This window comes from Zingiber officinale, chromosome 5B, assembly GCF_018446385.1.
Source record: "Zingiber officinale cultivar Zhangliang chromosome 5B, Zo_v1.1, whole genome shotgun sequence".
In the NCBI taxonomy this organism is placed as follows: domain Eukaryota; kingdom Viridiplantae; phylum Streptophyta; class Magnoliopsida; order Zingiberales; family Zingiberaceae; genus Zingiber; species Zingiber officinale.
In genome coordinates, this window is record NC_055995.1 from 89,427,567 (window position 1) to 89,448,342 (window position 20,776).

At 46.1% G+C, this 20,776-nt stretch overlaps 2 protein-coding genes across 2 annotated transcripts; one reads left to right on the forward strand and one right to left on the reverse strand.

The window, feature by feature from the left end:
- The first annotated feature begins 1,177 nt into the window (after positions 1 to 1,177).
- On the forward strand, positions 1,178 to 1,732 carry LOC121987610. Its single transcript, XM_042541360.1, has one exon. The coding sequence runs from the start codon at positions 1,194 to 1,196 to the stop codon at positions 1,476 to 1,478; it is 285 nt and encodes a 94-aa protein (XP_042397294.1). The 5' UTR covers positions 1,178 to 1,193; the 3' UTR covers positions 1,479 to 1,732.
- Positions 1,733 to 15,684: 13,952 nt separating this feature from the next.
- LOC121984903 (protein HOTHEAD-like) lies at positions 15,685 to 20,502 on the reverse strand. Its single transcript, XM_042538073.1, has 6 exons — positions 20,046 to 20,502; positions 19,186 to 19,543; positions 17,495 to 17,805; positions 17,033 to 17,415; positions 16,371 to 16,939; positions 15,685 to 15,925 (listed from the first exon to the last, which is right to left on the reverse strand). Exons 1-6 carry the CDS (start codon positions 20,113 to 20,115, stop codon positions 15,871 to 15,873), a joined length of 1,746 nt encoding a protein of 581 aa, XP_042394007.1. The 5' UTR covers positions 20,116 to 20,502; the 3' UTR covers positions 15,685 to 15,870.
- Between the last annotated feature and the right edge of the window lie 274 nt (positions 20,503 to 20,776).

Sequence of the window (20,776 nt, forward strand, 5' to 3'; positions counted from 1 at the left end):
CTGGAAACAAAACTCTGCTGTTGATTGGATGAAAACTTCTAGATATCTTGCAACATAAGGAGCGTTAGTATTGGGCCAAAGAGGAGGTCCCCGGCGTTAGCTCTTTGACGCTCAAGTCAGTGATCTGTGTATGAGGAGAAGAACAGTATAAAAATTATAGCAATGAGTGTGTTCAAATATGAAGCATTGCATACCTCCGTCTGTAGATGAAGACTCCTTTTATAGTGTCACTGTTGCTTTATGCACGTCTCTCAAAGTATTAACACGTTGTCCCAAAACATTACTAGGAAAAGACAAGCTATAAAGTGTCTCTGACACATTTACTTAAGTGAGCACTTAAATATATGTGACCTAACGAGCTGAAAGTTTATAAAGTATAATTTGTCCACGGGATGTTCTCTATCCTTTTCGACACAAACTTCCATAAAAGTACGACATAACAGATGTACAGATTCTTTTATAGGCCAGTCAACCGTCGATTGACGAGGAGAACGCCCATTCAACCTTATAGAGCGCCGCATTCAACTCAGCACTCACTCAGCCTATCCCTTAAATTGAGTGAGAGAACGTTGAACCAGTCAATCCTAAAGTCGGATCGGCTTAAGCCGTGGATGGGAGTATTTACTATTTAATGATGATGATGGCCTGCTGGCATCGAGTTGAGACGCAAAATTCAACCAAACTAGAAGCCAGGTCAAAATTACTGTTACTGATATTTTTGACCTCTTATTAACTTTGACCATTACCTAAACTGGTCTTCCATGTTTTAACCTACTTTTCAAGGAGTTGACATTTATCACCGTATTATCGAACGCTTTACTGGGCCGTCTATATAGAGCGAGGCCCGGAAGAGATCTCCCTCCCGGCAGTGTCAGAATAAAGTTTTAAATTATAAAAAGAAATTTTCTCGGTGATCATTAAAAAAAATTAAAAAACTTTGAGAAGTTTTGGATTCGTCTGTTTCTGAATTGTGATCTGACGAGACCAAATCAAAACGTGCAAGTACCTGGAATTGGAAACCTTGCCACTTCTTCCAAGCATCGTCAAACCAATACGTGCGGACAAAGTACAATATTTTGAAAGCGTGTTTAGTTTTTCAAGTCAAATCCATGGAATTTAATCGAATGAATCCGCGCGTGTATATATAAACATGAATATTCTCGAGAAATTTAATTGGAAGAGAATCGAGAGGTATGTCGGTCGGAGAGAAAGACCTTGAGGCGGCTGCGGCGGCGGCAGTACCGGCCTCTGGCGACGACGACGCCGCCGCCTCCGCCGCCGGGCGCCGCAGGCGCGACGGCAGCAGCGTCTACGAGCGGTGCGTCTCCGGGCTGGAGCTCGCTCTGGAGGCCGGGCGGCCGCTGAGGGAGCTGGACCCGGAGAAGATCAAGGAGGAGATCAAGCGGTGGGCGAAGGCCGTCGTCGCTTACGCCCGCCAGCTGAGCTTCGGCAGCAAGCAGCAGCGATCGGAGAATTGAATTGCGATCATGTAGATCAATAATCATAGTTCACGCCATGGCCTGCGACGACTCTGGTCGTTGACTTTGTCTCATCAATCATCATATTAATGGTGGATTAATTAAGAGCTGTTTTATGTAAATAAATGATCGTTCGTTATTCTTTGTGTACACAATTAATAATTGAGTTAATTGTTTTTCGGAAGAATGATTCGAGGAGGAATAATGTTTTAGTGTACAGAACGCTTGTGCTTTGTTTTGGGAGGTAGCAGGAATGAAAAGGCACGAGGAATAAACAGATGATCACTTTTTTAGTTTTTTTATATATATTTTATATTATTATTCAGGTATTTAAGTTTTACCATCCGATTATTAGATTAGTATGAAGTACAATTAATCCAGAATAAATTATTAATTAAATATTTTATTAAATTAGTAGTTACAGATGGAAGATGACATTGGGTAAAAACTAAAAAAACTAATCACGCTCCACCTGCCACGGATGTATCACGGTGGCCCGCGTAAAATTTCTGTAAGTTGGATCGATGATCCTAAATTTAATGTTATCGAGTCTGATTAATTATATATAATTATTTAATTATTTTTGAGATTATGGTATAATAATAGGATATTTAAATTATCAATTAGTTATTCATGGTTTTACGGTTTGATTCCTAACTATGATAAATTTATAGAAATTTTTTCTCTAAATGGGGTGCACAACCAAAGGATACTCGACTTCTAGGTCATCCGTCGTGATCGCTTCCCGATTTACTTTGGTGGCCGATGAAAAAATGTTATGGGACTAGGCCGGTCACCCAGGACTAGCTGGGTTTATCATATATAATCATTCAATTATCCCCTCGGGGGCGATGTGGTGGTTAAAACATCAAATGTTGAGACGTTTGATGATCATGAGATCAAAACTCGGTTCGTTCAAGCATACCTACCTCATGCCTTGGCCTACATAGGGTGTTATCACATTTGATCATGAGGTCAAAACTCGACGCGTCTAAGCATGTCTATTCCCATGCTTTGGCCACTGAACTAATGACTAATAGTCACTCGTGATTTATCTCCTTTATGTTAATTTAGAGACGGATTGACGAAGCACTGAGATGAAAAAAATTGCCTTATATATATATATAATTATTTAATTATCTTTCAATATATTATTCTCATTATTATATTACACTACTCATATTAAATTCTAAATCAATCGAGGTCATTATAGCAGTTATGATTTCATAATTATTATAATCATAGTTTATAGAATCGCGATTGATCCTGTCGGGAATCTGAGAAAATAGAACTGCTAGTGTGACGTGGCTGGAATGTTGACCACATCTCCATGATCTGGATGGTGAGTTATTTTTTGTATTGACCAAGTCGTTAGAGGTCTTCTGGTCAACAATACCTTTAGCCAGCGACCGGGTTGCCCCGGTCCCCGGTACCTCGATGCTCGAGGCGGATCCCACGAATATATAAGCAGCCGAATAATAGTAGAACAACAAAATAAATACAGGATGAGTACAGTGACGCACCCTGGCCCCGGGGATGCCCTCGGATGCATCAGTGAGCTGGTCACGATGTTGATCGAGTCATCATGATCCGGAAGGATAGATGAATGTGTCAGCTGAGGAGCCGGATCTGCCTGCCTAGAGCTGAGCGCGACTTGGATCCGGAAAATGCCATGCCGACCGAGAGATAATGGAGCCACGCAGGCCAGGAGATGACATCGGCACGCAGGCCGGGATATAACATCGACACGCAAGCCGAAACACCACAAGGCGCGTAGGCCGAAACACAACAATGGGTTGCACTACGACTGTAGCTCAGGATACGACACGTAAACTGGATCGGCACAAGGGTTGGAACACAATAGTGACACAGAATTGGAATTTAGGCGAAGTTGGCGTGTGGACTGTCGGCACATGGATTGCCGGCACAGGGGGGCTGCGGCGCAGTGGTTGCTGGCGGAAGAGGTTGCGATGCGCACTAGCTGCTGGAGAAAGAGGCTGCAGTGCGCGGTGGCTGCCGACGAAAAAGGCAGCAACGCGTGGTGGTTGCCGGCTAAAGAAGCTGCGGCGCATGGTGGCTGCCAGCGAAAGGTGTTGTGGCGTGTGCTGGCTGTAGGCCCTGGTGGCGGCGGAAAAGAGACGAGCCCCCTCCGATGGCGGCGACCGAACCGCAGAAGGAAGAAGGGTCGGCGCATGAAGAGAGAAGTGGTGGCCGGAGGCGTCTCCGAGCGAGCGGAGAGGGAGAGAGGAGAAGGAGAGACGGCGCGACGGCGACGGCGAGAGACGCAGAAGAAGCTTTCTTCCCTGTTCGCGCGCGGCGGAGGAGGTGGCGTGAGGAGGCTGCAATGCCGCTCGACGGCATCCACGTCGAGAAGGCCGGGGGCATCTGCCAGTGAGAGGAGAGGGAGGACCACTGGCTCGCCGGCGACGAGAGGTGATGGCGACGTGTGTGCGACCAGTGGCATCCTTGGTCGCTTCTTGGCGGCAAAAGAAAGCCCCTTGCAACAGTGCCTCCTCCCTTCCTTTAAAGCCCTACATCGTGAAAAGACTTAAATGCCCTTCTCTTTTCTCTTAATATCTCCTAAGTCCTTCTACGTATATCTGTATCGCAAGTCTCCCCTTCAAGTCTAGTCGAAGGAGGTGTGAGTCTAATTGATTAGACCAAGCCCAACGTAAAGTAGGATCACCCCTGATTGTAGAGGCGAATCGCTGGGCATGTCTTATAATGTCCCACGAATAGTGAAGAATGGAGGGCGTCTTGCAAAGCGATGAGAAAAACAAGTGTTGGCCAAACAACGAAAAATAGTACTGAGAATATGCCGAGTAGACGATTAGTCAGATACCGAGCAAGAGATCGAGCAATATTGAACGAATGATCGAGGGACGCTGAGTCAAGCGAACCGCCGGGTGATACTGATCGGGTAGCTACAAAGATACCGAACGAGCGACCGAAAGAGTGCCAACCGAGCAATAGAGACAATACTGATCGGGTAGAAGGAGGACGGGCGAGCAAAGCCGAGCGCGTGACCGAGAAAATGTCGGCTAGTCAATCATAAAATGCTGACCAAACCATCTAGAGAATGTTGACTGTTCGACCGAATAGTTCAAGCGTGTGGCTGAGCGGACGACTGAGCGATACCGACCGGACAACTACGAGAGTGCTGATTGAGCGACCCAGAGATGCCGATCAGGCGATCGTAAAATGCTGGCCCAATAATCGAATAGTACTCAGTGGGAGAGGATCGCGAGAGTGAAAAGCACGACGTTGGTGTCCCAAGTGGGTGTAAGGCTCATGCAACCAAGGGGCATGGAACCTGCAGGATAACGTGGTCTGAGACTAGTGAAGATACTTCGGTCCTAGATCGATGACGATATACTGGTCCAAGATCAGTATAGATACTCCTATCTGAGATCATTGGAGATAGCTCGACCCCGAACGGGAGAGATAAGACACTTTGATATGCTCCGTGACCAGTGAAGACTACTCGACCCTGAACGGAGGAGATATGACATCTGATATGTTGGTCCGTGATCAGTGAAGACCGCTCAATCCTGAACGGGGGAGATAAGAGAATCTGCTAAGTCGGTCCACGACCAGTGAAGACCGCTCGACCCCGAACGGGGGAGATATGAGATCTGATAATCTGGTCCATGACCAGTGAACACTGCTCAACCCCGAACGGGGGAGATAAGAGATCTGATAAGCTGGTTCACGACCAGTGAAGACCGCTCGACCCCAAACGAGGGAGATAAGAGATCTGATAAGCTAGTCCACAACCAGTGAAGACCGTTCGACCCCTAATGGGGGAGATACGAGATCCGATAAGCTGGTCCTAGACCAGTGAAGATCGCTTGACCCCGAACAGGAGAGATAGATGCTCTGATAAGATGGTCTCTGACCAGTGAAAATCGCTCAACCCCGAATGAGGGAGGTACGGGTTTAAGGTCGCCGCTCGACCGTCGATGGGGATAAGGGTTTAAGGTCGCCGTTCGACCGTCGATGGAAACAAGGGTTTATAGTTGCCGCTTGACTTCTAGAGCCGTGACTCTAATATAACTCAAACCCGGCCGATCAGCATGGGAGTCTCTGACTCAAGGATTTATAGTCGTCGCTCAACTTCTAGAGCCCGTGGCTCTAATATAGTCTCTGATGATCCTATATCAGGCGCTTTCTAGATATATCCTATGGTTTCTGGATATATCCTACGGGTTTCTAAGGTGAATAAGTTCATGATACTTACATTTGCTGCAGCAATTTCTTGCTTCATTCTGAAAGGAGAGTATTTTCAGTAAACAAAATTCTAAACACTTGAATGGATATACCTCTGTGTGGATTTCCTTGGAGACCCTTAACGTCCGTCGCCTTAGATGTGTAGATTTCTTTAAAAAGCCTTGACATCGCCTTAGAGGGACACAATGTGTGGATTTCGTTGGAAACCCTGGATGTCAGGACACCAAGCCAAAGTTTTGGTGGGGACGGTGACCATGGATTTCCACGAGGTAAGAAAGAGGAAAATGAGTCTTGCATGCATCCGAACCATTTTATTAATTATAAATTTAAAACTAAACAAATGTGGCTCAAATGCATTGGAAAATGATGTTTGGAGGGAGGAGATTTAGGAGATTGGTGGGAGGGGGTAGAAAGGGAATAATACTATTTTTGGTGTTCTTTTTGGTAGTTTTAAAATTAAGGTGCTTGTTTTCGTAAATAAGAAAATGTGACAACTTTTTTTTGATAAAAAGCCGATAATACTATGATCCAAGTAGACGAAAATTAATTAGGGGATGTAGCTAAAGCAGTCTGAGAAGTTTTTAAATTAAAATTCCTAGATGAGGTTATTAGAATTGCAGCTCAAGGTAATAACGTACTTAACTTTGCTATCCAATCTACTTTTGCTATGCATTCGGTAGATTTTTAACCATCAGGATGCAAATACAGGATTAGACTTATTAAAAAAAAATGCTATGAGAAATTTAGAATAACTCTAGTTTTTTTGGTTGGAATTGAATAAAACTTGTCTGTAATGACTTCTTAGTACTTACCATCTGATACGGATATGGGGAGAAGGGTAGAGAAGAAATTAGGGGAGAAAGGGAGGGTATTATGGTCTTTTTGTGGGTTAGGGCTTTAAGAGAGGAGAAGGAGCATTGTAGCAGGGGGGGGTGCGTTTTTGCTTCGGCGCCGCCATCCCTCTCACGCCAAGTTCTTCACCGGCACCGACGCCGACCGCCAGCCGCCGCCTTTTTCCCTTGCCTTCTCCTCACCGTGCCGCCACCTCTCCTCCCGACGCCGGCGACAGCTCCTACCTCTTCTTTCCCCTCCTCGCGACGCAGTCGCCGGACAGGATGGATACTGCCACCTTCTCCCTCACCGCCGGCGAGCCACCATTCTCCCTCTATTCTCCCTCCTCTCCCCTCAGTCACCACTTCTCTCTCTCTCTCTCTTTCCCTGCCAGCGTCACCTCTGACTTTCTCGCCGCAGATGCCACCAAGTAATCACACTGCCCGTCTCAAATCAGCCGCCGCCTCCCTCCTTCGCGCACGCCGACCGACCGTGGCTCCCCGCTGCTCCTTCTCTCTGACGCCAACAGCGCCTCTTAGCTCTCCCTCTCTTCACGCATGTGGGACAACCGGGCCTCTTCCCCGCTTTTTTTTCTTACAACGAGGAGGTCGAGGGTTCCCATCGCATCCCTCGCCTGTGCCGACTCCTCTTCTCCCTATCCACGCACTGTAGCCTCCCGGACCAGCAGCCACCGTGCGTTAACGGGTCGCGGCTGGTAGCCTCGCAGCCGGATTCGATCATCTAGAGCCCTTGTCTTTAGGTCCGACGCCGATCGTGCTCTCGATCCGAGCCCCCGCGGCCACTATGTTCCGACTCAACGTGTGTGATGTTTCATGCTTTGGTCATTGGGCTGCTATTGTATCCCGGTCTGCGAGCCGCGGTCATGTTTCGGACTATATGCGTTGTGTCTAGCCTTTGGATTGCTGTTATTTCCCAGCCTACGTGCCGGTGTCTTATCCCGGTCTGCGTGCCGGTCTCGTGTCCCGGCCTGCGTGCCGATATTATCTCCCGACCTGCGTATCGTTATTATCTCCCGACCTGCAACTCATCTTTCGGCTCTGCACCTCGTTTGGCTCTTCACCGTCAGATCCAGCCTGATCAGAATCATCTACCCTTCCGGGTCGCGACAACTCGAACCGCGTCCCATCCGAGGACCCCCCTGGACCAGGGTACGTTCTCGATTCATATTCTATGCATATTTCATTATTTTATGGCTTAGTCTTGTACTCATATATTCGTTGGATCTGCCTCGAGCATCGGGGTACCGGGGGCCGAGTCAACCCGGTCGCTGGCTGCAGGGTAGACCAGAGGACTTCTGAAGACTTGGTCAACACGGGAGCCATCTCAGCACACCCCCCTCTGGGACGTCGCGACTTCGTCAACATTTCATCCACCTCACCCTCGGTCCATCCAACTCAGCTTCCGAACGGGATCAATTTGGCGCCGTCTTTGGGAACACAACAACCTGTTCTGGAACGTGAAGATGGTTGACGTCGGGAGGTTCTCTGCTATTATCATAATCCCGGAGGATCTCGATGCACATATTATTTTCTATCCTCACTCCACCGGTATTCGGGAGTCGAAGGATCGAGTGGAGCTTCAGCTGGCTGACAGGTTAGTTTTTCCGTTATGTTTTTTCCCTGACTGCACGGGTATTCGGGAGTTAAGGGACCGAGACAAACCCTTAGCCGGTTGGCATGACTTCCTGATCAGGTACGCTACAAGCTCTGCTCCCCTTTTACGATTATAGGAACTGATATAGCTCCCTGATAAGAGAGTAAAATCCTAGTTCCTTGGTCAAAGACTAGGGCCTTCAATTTTTGATCGGATACTAGGGGCCCAGCTCCTCACACATACACTTGGGACACAACTCCCCACTCATACACTTGGGACACAACTCCCCGCTCATGCACTAGGGACGCAGCTCCCCGATCATTGACTCACAGTACGACTTCCCGATCAGGATCTAAGGGCCTCGCTCTTTGATTACAGGCTAGGGGCCTTACTCTCTAATTAGGGACCAGGAGCCCAGCTCCCCGATCAGGTGTATTATAGGCTCTGCACCCTTTGCCATGAGGCTCTGCATCCTCTTACTACTACCGGCTCTGCACTATAGGCTCTGCATCCTTCACCATGGGGTTCTGCATCCTCTTACTGTTACAGTCTCTGCACCCTTCATCAGGGGCTCAGCATTCTCTATTACTATAGGCGATTCATTTTATTATTATTATATGCTCTACATCCTCCACTTGTTTTGCATCCTCTTATGTCTACAGGCTCTGCTCCTTATACTCGCGATGCTATGCTTCCTTCTATTATTACGGACTCTGCTTCCTCATATGGCTATGAACTTCACTTCCTTTGACGGTCAAGGCTCAGATTATTCTCTCCCTGACTCCGCGGATATTTGGGAGTCAAGGGATCGACACTATTTATCTCACTAACTGTATGGGCATTTGGGAGTTGAGCCGAGCCAGCCAGTTGACATCACTTCGCGATCAGGTATGATAAAAGCTCTATCTCCTCATGTTGCTATCGGCTTTGCTTCTATGAGCTTCAAGGCTTAACCTCCCCCGTTCGGGGTCGAGCTATTGCCACGAGTCTCGGACCAGAGTAGTACCACCAGTCTCGGATCTGAGTGTTGCTAGCAATCTCTCGGTCGGGGGGTCAGACCAATCCCCAGTCGGGCTCCTGGACCAATTCCCGATCAGGCTTCCAGACCAATTCTCGGTCGGGCTTCTAGACTAATTCTTGGCCAGGCCTTCGGATTGTTTCCTGGTCAGATCTTCAGATCAATTCTTAGCCCGGCCTCCAAATGGCTTCTTTATCAGGCTTTCAAATTGTTTCCTGGTCAGGCCTTCAGATCACTCGGATCTAAGTGTTGCTAGCAATCTCTCGGTCGGGGGGTCAGACCAATCCCCGGTCGGGCTCCTGGACCAATTCCCGATCAGGCTTCCAGACCAATTCCCGGTCGGGCTTCTAGACTAATTCTTGGCCAGGCCTTCGGATTGTTTCCTGGTCAGATCTTCAGATCAATTCTTAGCCCGACCTCCAAATGGCTTCTTTATCAGGCTTTCAAATTGTTTCCTGGTCAGGCCTTCAGATCAAAAACTTGTCAGACCTCCAGATTATTTCCTGGTCAGGTCTCCATATCAAAAACTGGTCAGACCTCCAGATTGCCTCTTGGTCAAGCCTTCAGATCACCTCCCGAGCGGGCTCCAGACTCTCGCCCCAGTGCGAGTTATAAGTGAGTTCTGCTCTCACGCCCAATGACCGAGCTGCTTGGTCGACTGTCCCAGACTCTCGCCCCAGTGCGAGTTATAAGTGAGCTCTGCTCTCACGCCCAACGACCGAGCTGCTCGGTCGGCTGTCCCAGACTCTCGCCCCAGTGCGAGTTATAAGTGAGCATTGCTCTCACGCTCAACCCCCCAACGACCTTCTCGGTCGGCCGTCCTAGACTCTTGCCTCAGTGCGAGTTATAAGTGAGCATGCTCTCACGCCCAACGACCGACAGGTCGGTGTCCCAAACTCTCGCCTCAGTGCGAGTTATAAGTGAGCATGCTCTCACGTCCAACGATCGGCAGGTCGGTGTCCCAGACTCTCGCCCAAGTGCGAGTTATAAGTGAGCATGCTCTCACGCCCAACGACCGGCAGGTCGGTGTCCCAGACTCTCGCCCCAGTGCGAGTTATAAGTGAGCATGCTCTCACGCCCAACGACCGGCAGGTCGGTGTCCCAGACTCTCGCCCTAGTGCGAGTTATAAGTGAGCTCTGCTCTCACGCCCAATGACCGAGCTGCTCGGTCGGCTGTCCCAGACTCTCGCCTCAGTGCGAGTTATAAGTGAGCTCTGCTCTCACGCCTCCAGACTCGCCCTAGTGCGAGTTATAAGTGAGCATGCTCTCACGCCCAACGACCGGCAGGTTGGTGTCCCAGAGTCTCGCCCCAATGCGAGTTATAAGTGAGCATGCTCTCACGCCCAACGACCGGCAGGTCAGTGTCCCAGACTCTCGCCCCAGTTCGAGTTATAAGTGAGCTCTGCTCTCACGCCCAACGACCGAGCTGCTCGGTCGGCTGTCCCAGACTCTCGTCTCAGTGCGAGTTATAAGTGAGCTCTGCTCTCACGCCCAACGACCGAGTTGCTCGGTCGGCTGTCCCAGACTCTCGCCCCAATGCGAGTTATAAGTGAGCATGCTCTCACGCCCAACGACCTCTCGGTAGGCGCTCATCACTCACTCGCAGCTCTGCATGACACTCGTCATACTCGCCGCTCTGCCTGGCACTCAGCTCCCACGTTCCATTCACTGCTATTGCTCGGTCGACATTCATCGCTTTACTCGCCGCTCTGCCCGACACTCAGCTCTCACGTTCCGCTCACTGCTGTTGCTCGGTCGGCATTCATCGCTTTACTCGCCGCTCTGCCCGGCACTCAGCTCTCACGTTCCGCTCACTGCTGTTGCTCGGTCGGCATTCATCGCTTTACTCGCCGCTCTGCCCGGCACTCAGCTCTCACATTCCGCTCACTGCTGTTGCTCGGTCGGCATTCATCGCTTTACTCGTCGCTCTGCCCGGCACTCAGCTCTCACGTTCCGCTCACTGCTGTTGCTTGGTAGGCATTCATCGCTTCACTTGCCGCTCTGCTCGGCACTCATCGTGCACGCTTCGCCGCTCTGCTCGGCACTCATCCTTAGCGCTTCTCTTACCGCTATGGCTGGGTCGGCACTCATCGCTTACTTGTCGCTCTGCTCGACATACTCGCCCCGCTCGCTGCTCTGCCCGACGCTTGCCATTCGTATTTCGCTCATCGCTGTTGCTTGGCCGTTTGCTCGATCACTCGCTGATACCACTCGGCTACTCGCTTTATGCTGACCGGCCTCTCACTTAAGGGTTTTTCTCGGTCAGCACTAGCTCGGTCACGCTCTTTATTGCCAGGTTAAGATTTGCGGTCGCTCGGTCGGCACTCGCTCGGTCGCGCTCACAACTTGGCGCGTTCCTCACTCACTATTTTTCCGGTTGGTATTTATCGACGCTCGGTCGACACCTTCCCAGTTGCGCTCATGGCTTTACTCATCACTCCGTCTCTATATCGTCTGGTCACGATTTACTGTTCTCAGATGACATTCTCTCGGTCGTGCTCACGACTCTGCTCGTCGATCATTCCCTCTATGGCCCAGTCGTGATCTATTGACGCTTGGTCAGTACTTTTCTTAGTCGCGCTCACGGCTCGGGCAGTACTTTTCTCGGTCGTGCTCATGACTTTGCTCGCCCATCTTTCTCTCTGGGGATCGGTCGTGATTTATTGTCGCTCGATCACATGCTCGACACCACTTGCTCAACATTCTTGATCACTCAGTCAGCACTTTTCGGTCGCCTGATTATCGCTCGATCATTTTACTCAGCATCTCTCGATCATCTACTCGATATCGTTCGACGTCTGCTAGATCGCTCTTTTGACATTCGCTCGATATGTCTTTTGTCGCTCGGTCGGTGTTTATTCTTTTCGTCGCTCACCCAGGTATTCGTTGTCCACAGCTACTCATTCGACGTTATGTGATAGACCCGCGATAAGACTCTGCATTCAGTAGTGATTCTCTGTTTCATTTGGATGGGTCTAGTCAGTCGGACTTGCGCCTCCTTCGACTAGACTTGAGGGGGAGACTTGTGATACGGATATGGGGAGAAGGGTAGAGAAGAAATTAGGGGAGAAAGGGAGGGCATTTTGGTCTTTTTGTGGGTTAGGGCTTTAAGAGAGGAGAAGGAGCACTATAGCAAGGGGGGTTGCGTTTTTGCTTCGGCGCCGCCAGCCCTCTTACGCCACGTTCTTCGCCGGCACCGACGCCGACCGCCGGCCGCCGCCTTTTTCCCTCGCCTTCTCCTCACCGTGCCGCCACCTCTCCTCCCGACGCCGGCGACAGCTCCTACCTCTTCTTTCTCCTCCTCGCGATGCAGTCACCGGACAGGATGGATACTGCCGCCTTTTCCCTCACCGCCGGCGAGCCACCGTTCTCCCTCTATTCTCCCACCTCTCCCCTTAGTCACCACTTCTCTCTCTCTCTCTCTGTCTCTTTCCCTGCCAGCGTCGCCTCCGACTTTCTCGGCGCAGATGCCACCAAGTAATCACACTGCCTGTCTCAAATAAGCCGCCGCCTCCCTCCTTCGCGCACGCCGGCCGACCGTGGCTCCCCGCTGCTCCTTCTCTCTGACGCCAACAGCGCCTCTTAGCTCTCCCTCTCTTCACGCCCGTGGGACAGCCGGGCCTCTTCCCCACTTTTTTTTCTTACAACGAGGAGGTCGAGGGTTCCCATCGCATCCCTCGCCCGTGCCGACTCCTCTTCTCCCTGTCCACGCACTGTAGCCCCCCGGACCAGCAGCCACCGTGCGTTAACGGGCCGCGGCTGGTAGCCTCGCAGCCAGATTCGATCATCTAGAGCCCTTGTCTTTAGGTTCGACGCCGATCGTGCTCTCGATCCGAGCCCCCGCGGCCACTATGTTCCGACTCAACGTGTGTGATGTTTCATGCTTTGGTTATTGGGCTGCTATTGTATCCCGGTCTGCGAGTCGCGGTCATGTTTCAGACTATATGCGTTGTGTCTAGCCTTTGGATTGTTGTTATTTTCAGGCCTGCGTGCCGGTGTCTTATCCCGGTCTGCGTGCTGATCTCGTGTCCCGGCCTGCGTGCCGATATTATCTCCCGACCTGTGTGTCGTTATTATCTCCCGACATGTAGCTCATCTTTCGGCTCTGCACCTCGTTCGGCTCTTCACCGTCAGATCTAGCCTGATCAGAATCATCTACCCTTCCGGGTCGCGACAACTCGAACCGCGTCTCATCCGAGGGCGCCCCCTTGGGCCAGGGTACGTTGTCGGTTCATATTCTATGCTTATTTCATTATTTTATGGTTTAGTCTTGTACTCATATATTCATTGGATCCGCCTCGAGCATCGGGGTACCGGGGGCCGGGTCAACCCGGTCGCTGGCTGCAGGGTAGCATTGACCAGAGGACTTCTGAAGACTTGGTCAACACGGGAGCCATCTCAGCACACCCCCCTCTGGGACGTCGCGACTTCGTCAACATTTCATCCACCTCACCCGACGGTCCATCCGACTCAGCTTCCGGATGGGATCACTATCCTTACTATCATATCATATAATTACTATAATCCTACCTTAAAGCGAAAGAATTTCAATTTAGACATCATATAATATAATCACTTCATCTTCTAGACAAAGGAAAAAAAGAACTTAGCAACAACACTTTTAACTGGAAGCTATAATTATATATTGTTAGGATCAATAATGTTTGAATTTAAAGGTCTATCTAGATTAAGAGTACGAGGGAAAGTCCTACTTGTTTTCTATGAGTCTTGTTTCTCTGACAAATATTTTCTAATAAGATTTATAGAATTTGACATGTATAATATGTAAGTACCCTGGTTAATTTTAATATGGTCAACTAAGTTAAATTAGATTCTATCTATATTTGATTCATATGTCTAAGTGTACATGAGTTTAAGAATATAAGAAGTCGAGCGGAAAACACACTTAGTAAGAAAGATGATATGGGAAAGGAGTCGATGAGCTTGGTCCATCCGAGGGACGAGGTACTGTGGAATAGTACATCTGCATACGAGAAGGATACATGCGGCGGTTCGAGGGACGAGAAGTCGGGGAGGGAGGCTGTTCAAGTAGAAGACTGGAAATGAGTTCGGGTGATCTCAACTCCAGATAACCGAAACATCACCCATGAAGAAGACTAGCTTGATCTGCTCTGTAGAGACATCTTCCATGGGCTGGAAGAGGCCTTCAATGCCTCATGGAAGACACCTTCCAATATATGGAAGACACTTTCACTAGTTTTTGGCCGAGGATAAAGTTTTATCCTCGACGGATAAAATCTATCTGATGGAAGATGTCTTGGACCACTTTGAATGTACCTTTAAGCTACGAATAACATTTTTTTGGGGCTACAAAAAAAATCCCTAGACCTAAGAATTCAACAACAACTTGAACAACAAGTCTTGTACTATTTCCTAGTCTTTCTTTTGAGCTGTCAACTTCTGTAAGAGACTTTTCGACCTACAACAAAGGAGAATTCTAGTGGAGCACTTTCAGAACCTTGGTTTAACAGCTACCTAGGTTATAACCAAATTAATTTTTGGCCTTCTTACTTTTTTTAGTTGTTCATTTTTAAGTTTGATTTAATTGTGCTACTAATCTAAGTTAGAAGATCGGAAAAGGTTTAATTTTATTTTTTACAGGTAATTTATTCCCCTCTTACCGGTCTCGCTGCACCTATATAATAACTTAACCATAACTTATTTTTGCTCTAATTTCAACATGACCATAAGAGATTTCATAAAACATATTTAAAAAGTTTATTTTTTTGAAAAATTATGACACTTATATGATTAGAGCACTTATTTGAAAAGAAATTTATTTCCTTGAACTTAGAAATTTCCATTTAGAAACCCTAGCAGTTTTAGAATGAAATATCAACTTAGAAACTTATTTGAAAAGAAATTTATTTCCTTGAACTTAGAAATTTCCATTTAGAAACCCTAGTAGTTTTAGAATGAAATATCAACTTAGAAAATACGAAATGAATATTTATAATTTTATAATTGTAGTATGGTTTTATAACTATTAAGACTTGTATTCAATTGCTCATCAAATATTCACGTTGTAGTAGCTACAAATCATAATTGTTACAATACAAATGGTTTCATAATAGCTACAATGCACCCGATTAATTTATGATTCAACATGTGGGGTGGAAACTTAAAAATAATTATATTATTTTACTGTGAGGCAAAGTGCCTTTTTTTGCTAAACGATAAATCTGACGGGCCAAAATCTTAATTTATCTAGCTTAAAAATTAATTAAACTAGTTAAAAAAATTAAGTAAATATTATTAATAAAAAGTAATCAGATATTATTTTTGAAATTAAATATGAAAATAGATAAGAAAGGATATAAGTAACTCATAAAACATAATATTACTAGGACATCTTTAATAATAATCTTAAAAATTTTTAAAAAATATTTTAACTGATTAAATTCTAATCATTTAATATTTCCCTTTGCTAAAAGCATAAAAAGGATTCTCTTTGATAATTTTAAACACATAATGATGCTCTTTGTATTTTTGCTCATAATTAGTTGCATTATAATCACTCAAAAGGTCAAACATGTAATTCAGTGCATCAACCGCCATTCAAATTCACCATTTCAACCTTCCAAATTCCATCCCTAAGCCTAATTTTTCACACCCAAATTTAACATATAACCATAAGTAAATCACACATTTTATGCACTCCATTCATGCCTTTCTCACTTAAACTCTTGTTGCCCTTCCCAATCTTTCCCTCACTATCTTCACTCCCATGTACCTGAAAAAAAAGAACACAATAAGTTCAGAGTTTCGAGTGTTGTGTGCCGACTTAACTAGTCACCCGTGCCATGTCTTAATATAATTCAATTGTGTTAAAACTAAGATGTTCCGCGTCTATTAGTTTATGTGAATAAATGTGATGAAAATATAATGCTTAGTTAAGATATATAAAATTTAGATTCATACTGTGAGAAAATATAATCAAGGATGAATCTATATAATCGTTAATCCTATTTAAGATTCTCAATTGTACTTTAAGTAAAGATACAATTATGCTAAATCTTAAACTACTAGAACACTATAGGTTTGAAATTATACGCTAATTGATCGATGTAAGCTCGAGTCATGTTTGGCTCGATCGGGTTTAAGATTTAGGGTTTGATTTATTTTATATTAATATATAAATTTCCTACCAAAAATGGGGTTTCAAAGTTTTCCTTTACCTGCCCAACATCATGACGGTGGCCTGAGGATTTGTTCCCGGGGATTTGATAAACGTGGAACCGTCGATCACTCTGAGGCCACCGACGCCGACCACTCTGTAGTCTTTGTCGACCACCTTGCCGACGTGAGCGCCGCCGTGGTAGTGCCAGATGGTGATCACGGTGTCCCTGCAAAACTGCTCCACGGAGGCGGTGTCGTTGGTGTGTTTGGGGACCATGTTCAGGTTGGCCTGGACGCTCATGTTTAGTAGCGTCGCCATCGAGTACTCATCGTCTCCGGTGAGCGCCGCGATGTGGCTCGTGCGCACGATCCTCTCGATCGTGCGTATCCCGCGCACGCACCGCCGCAGGTCGCGCAGGTCGCTGAAGTAGTTGAAGGTCACGGAGGGGGTGGTGTCGACTTCGGCGTCGACGAGGCGGAGCTCGCCGGTGGAGAACGGGCCGTCGATCTTTTCTAGGATGAAGCCGCCGCGGAAGGCTTCCCAGGGGAGGTTCCGCTTGTTCCTGGCGTACTTTTGGGCGGCCTCTAGGGTTCGCTGCTTTGGGGGGATGGTGGAGAGCTGCCCTATCTGTGAAATTCGCAGAGTTTTTTTTTTCTTTTAAATTTTTATCAAGACACCAATTTCCAATCCGTGGTTGGTAAATGTAAGCTGAAATTGTACCTCGCCGGACATTATGCCGTGGTGATAGCGGATGCTGTCGGAGGATTGGCTGAAGCCGCTGGTGGCTTCAATGAAAGTCCCCATCTTGGTGATGCCCACCGTCTCCACGAGGGATTGCCGCACCGGCTTCTTCGTCGGAATGAAGATGGTGTTCATGGGGTTATCCGACATACCTTTCCCCACATATTGGTTGTCGAGAATCAGCGGAATCTTCATCTTCTCCAGGTCCTTCCGGGGGCCAATCCCGCTTAGAAGCAAAAGCTGAGGACTTCCTATCGCGCCAGAGGACAATATTACTTCGCCTGCTCCATTCTTGATGGTTGCTTCATGTCGCCGGCCATTCTCGTCCTTGAACACCACTCCTATTGCCTTTGGTTTTGCTCCTGCATTAGGTTTCATCTTTAGCTACATGCCCCTCAATTGACTGATAACAATGCCTCAGACATATGTTGCATTCATTACCTTGAGTATTGAAAACAATCTTTTGCACAGTGGCGTGAAGCAAGACGTTGAGGTTTTTGGGGTTCCCGGCTGCAAGTAGATCAGCAGCAGTGTGCCGGAAACCTTTCCTATCAAAAATGGTGCCGCCAACCTTGGTCCCGTACAAATGGTCGTAGGTATATCCATTGAAAGGTGAGACTCCAGCCTCCAGCAACCCATCCCTTAGTGCAGCTTGCCATGGTGCAATTTTTGGCCAGAAAACTACCCTCTTCTCCACCCAAGGATATGACTCATTTACTAACTGAGCATCCCACCCTGCTGCATTCACATAACTGCAGATGAAGCTTAATCAGAGTTTGGCATGAACCAAGTGACAACTGAGGTATGCATAAGCATACCTTGATTTAGCTGATGTTGTTAAATATAAGTAATAAAAAAGGTCTATGGATCAGGATTGGAGATGTCAAACTATTAATTAACCTTTTAAAATCATTCATATATAAATTGAGTCCTTTCCTGTCAACTTATTGTAGCACCAATATCATAAATTCATGAAGAAAACCATCAATTACTTCTATTATGCTGCTCAGTCAAGCTTGCTGTCCGATGTTCCTATGATTAAGTAATGTTCTAAGCTTTGAACGTGAGATGATGTTAGAGATTATAGTCCTGTCTTGTGACATCATAGATATCTAACCTCTTCCCTGGTAAAATCTTGACAAGATACATGTGCATTTATTTCACTATTTGGATGTAAATTGATACAGTAATCTATTTGCTATCACTCTGCACATATCATTTGGATTAATTTTGACTAATGCAAAGGGATAGGTAGGGAATGTCTCTAGTTGTTGGAATCTGTTGCCTGGTAGGTCAGCACATTATCTAGTTGGCTGCTTGAACTGGGTAGAGCGTTGGTACGGACCATGCTCATTCATGCATTTGTGTCCATGAACCATGCTTGTGAACAAGCCCATTCTCTCGTCTGAATAAACCATATCAATACTTACATTGCTCAAATAGTTTTGGTTAGAAATTTATTTATGATGATGGTGTACTTGCAAAATAGGTCATCTAAATCCTTATTCAATCACTTAAGTTTACAAAAACCAATTTCCAGTATCTTTGACCAGAGACTTATAGATTAGGGAGGCGACTATGTCTGTACTTAATTGTAGAGTAAAGTCATTTATTTTGATGCATTGCTCAATTGATTTTTATCTTAGGGGTATGGAAAAGAATATAGAATTAGCATAATGAGTTTATTAGTTTATGTTGAATTTGATATTCTATGTCATCAAGACCAACCACTAGTAGCTCCAGCACACTTCATCTCAATTCAAAACCATATTTCAAATGTGGGATGCATGTCAACCTTTTTATGTCTTTTTCAGCCAACTATAGTTTTTGCATAGAAGAGTGTTGTGTTCTAGTTGGGCACCAAACTAATTCTGAGCTGTCTCCATCGTCTGTGAAAGGAACATTAATCAATAATTCCAGACTTGGTTTAGATTTTGTGAGTAAAATTATTTGGAGGAAGTACTTCACTGAATTGTTGACATGGAACTATAAAATGAACAATCAAAAAGGGAATTTTGTAGACATGCCAATTGATAGGCAACATGAGACCATCTTTGATCAAAGTATACAAAATAAAAAAGTTAATTATTCATACATAAAGGGTGCAAATTGAGAGTATGGTCAAACCATACCTTGGGCTGGCCCTAGTGTAGAAGCCAGCATTGATGCAACTCCCACCACCCAGGACTCTAGCTCGGGTATTGATGACCCCATCAGTAGAAATGAATGGCTGTGAAGGAGAAGATGGGGAGGTATCCGCTAGAGAGATGTGGAAGTTCTGCAAGTGGGAGACGTTGAGGTTGCCATACGGAGAGCTTCCTCTCTCAAGCAGCAGAACCTTGAACTTTTGTGAGAAGGTGGCAGCCAGCGGACACCCTGCTGTTCCGCCTCCCACTATGATGTAGTCATATCCTCTTTCTGATGAGGATGAAAAGCTGCTTGCTTCCTTCAGATAAGGGTGCCTCTTTCTCACGTTGGTGAACTCACTACCTGAAGTGACAAACATCAACATTTTTGGTATGTAAATTGTAATTAGTTCTCAAAGAATTAATGGAATTCCACTGATGTGCAAAATAATTGCACAACAGAGGAAGTCATAGATCATGGTAAGCATAGGGTGCCTTTTTTGTTGTGGTTGGTTATATTTCACAATCACCTATAAATAACTAATAGCACCCACATCCTTTCAGACATAATAAGCTCAGTTTTAGACAAAGTGATGCAGCAAAAGAAGGAAAATATTTCTGAAGAATATTCCTGAAACTAGACCTTGCCACTTTTGGAACTGGTTCAAATGCTGCACTTAATTTTGACTATTTTCTTAGACTTGATGGTTTGAAGAAATATCCCTGACCATTAACCAAATGGGTTACAGTAGCATAGTAACATCTCCTTGAGTGTGTAATAAGTTAGTGAAAAAAAAACAATTTAAGATGAATTGGAAAGAAAACAAAATTTGTACCACTATGGGGAGAGGGAGAGAGAGAGAGACCTTGGGATGATATCAATACGCTCAGCAGCAGCAGCATTCTTATGAGAAGCTCTTCTTTCTTGGAAGCCATGATGATCTCTAACAAAGCACCAAAGTAGTGCTTCTCTCAACCAGTACCACCTCCTTTTATAAGTGAAATCAAAGTCTCTTCCCTCCTTGGATTTTCAAGAATTGGAGACATTACGAGATCCAATTAAATGCAATTTCTCTGCATTGAAGTTGGTAACCCACACCATGGGAAACATTTAATGGGAAAATTAACACTGCTCTGCTAAGGAGTTTTTAAACATAGGAAATTACATTACTTCTTCTATAACCACCCCACCTCTACTGGCTGGTGGAACTAACAACTTATGTAAGATTATGGATGAAATTGACTCTCTCCAGATTTCTTTTTTTCAACAAATCTTCACTTCCTATAACTCTCCACCTCCTGCTGTTTTTGAGAGTGATAACATTCTAGACTAGTAAATGAAACCTTCACGAGTACTATTTTATCTTGTCAGATAGGAGTTGCTTGACTCTTGTGATTTGGCTTTGAGTTAGGTGTGAAACAGTACCACAGTTACTACTGCTCAAGATCCAAGCTAGCAGGTCTTTTGTCATTGTTTTATGTTGTCTGGCAACATCCAACACCTTCAATTTGAACTTTATGAGCTAATTTAGTACCCATTATTCTTCCTAATTTGTTTAGTTATTTTCTTACGATGCTTTGTGTATTTTGTGTTTAT

What these genes read in the sequence shown, in the direction of transcription:
- LOC121987610 (XM_042541360.1), top strand. Translation starts at nt 1,194, where the DNA reads ATGTCGGTCGGAGAGAAAGACCTTGAGGCGGCTGCGGCGGCGGCAGTA.
- LOC121984903 (XM_042538073.1), bottom strand. Translation starts at nt 20,115, where the DNA reads ATGGCTTCCAAGAAAGAAGAGCTTCTCATAAGAATGCTGCTGCTGCTG. An exon ending in CGTATTGATATCATCCCAAG is followed by an intron (nt 19,544 to 20,045) that starts GTCTCTCTCTCT and finishes TTGTCACTTCAG; the next exon opens with GTAGTGAGTTCACCAACGTG. An exon ending in GATTGTTTTCAATACTCAAG is followed by an intron (nt 17,416 to 17,494) that starts GTAATGAATGCA and finishes AACCTAATGCAG; the next exon opens with GAGCAAAACCAAAGGCAATA.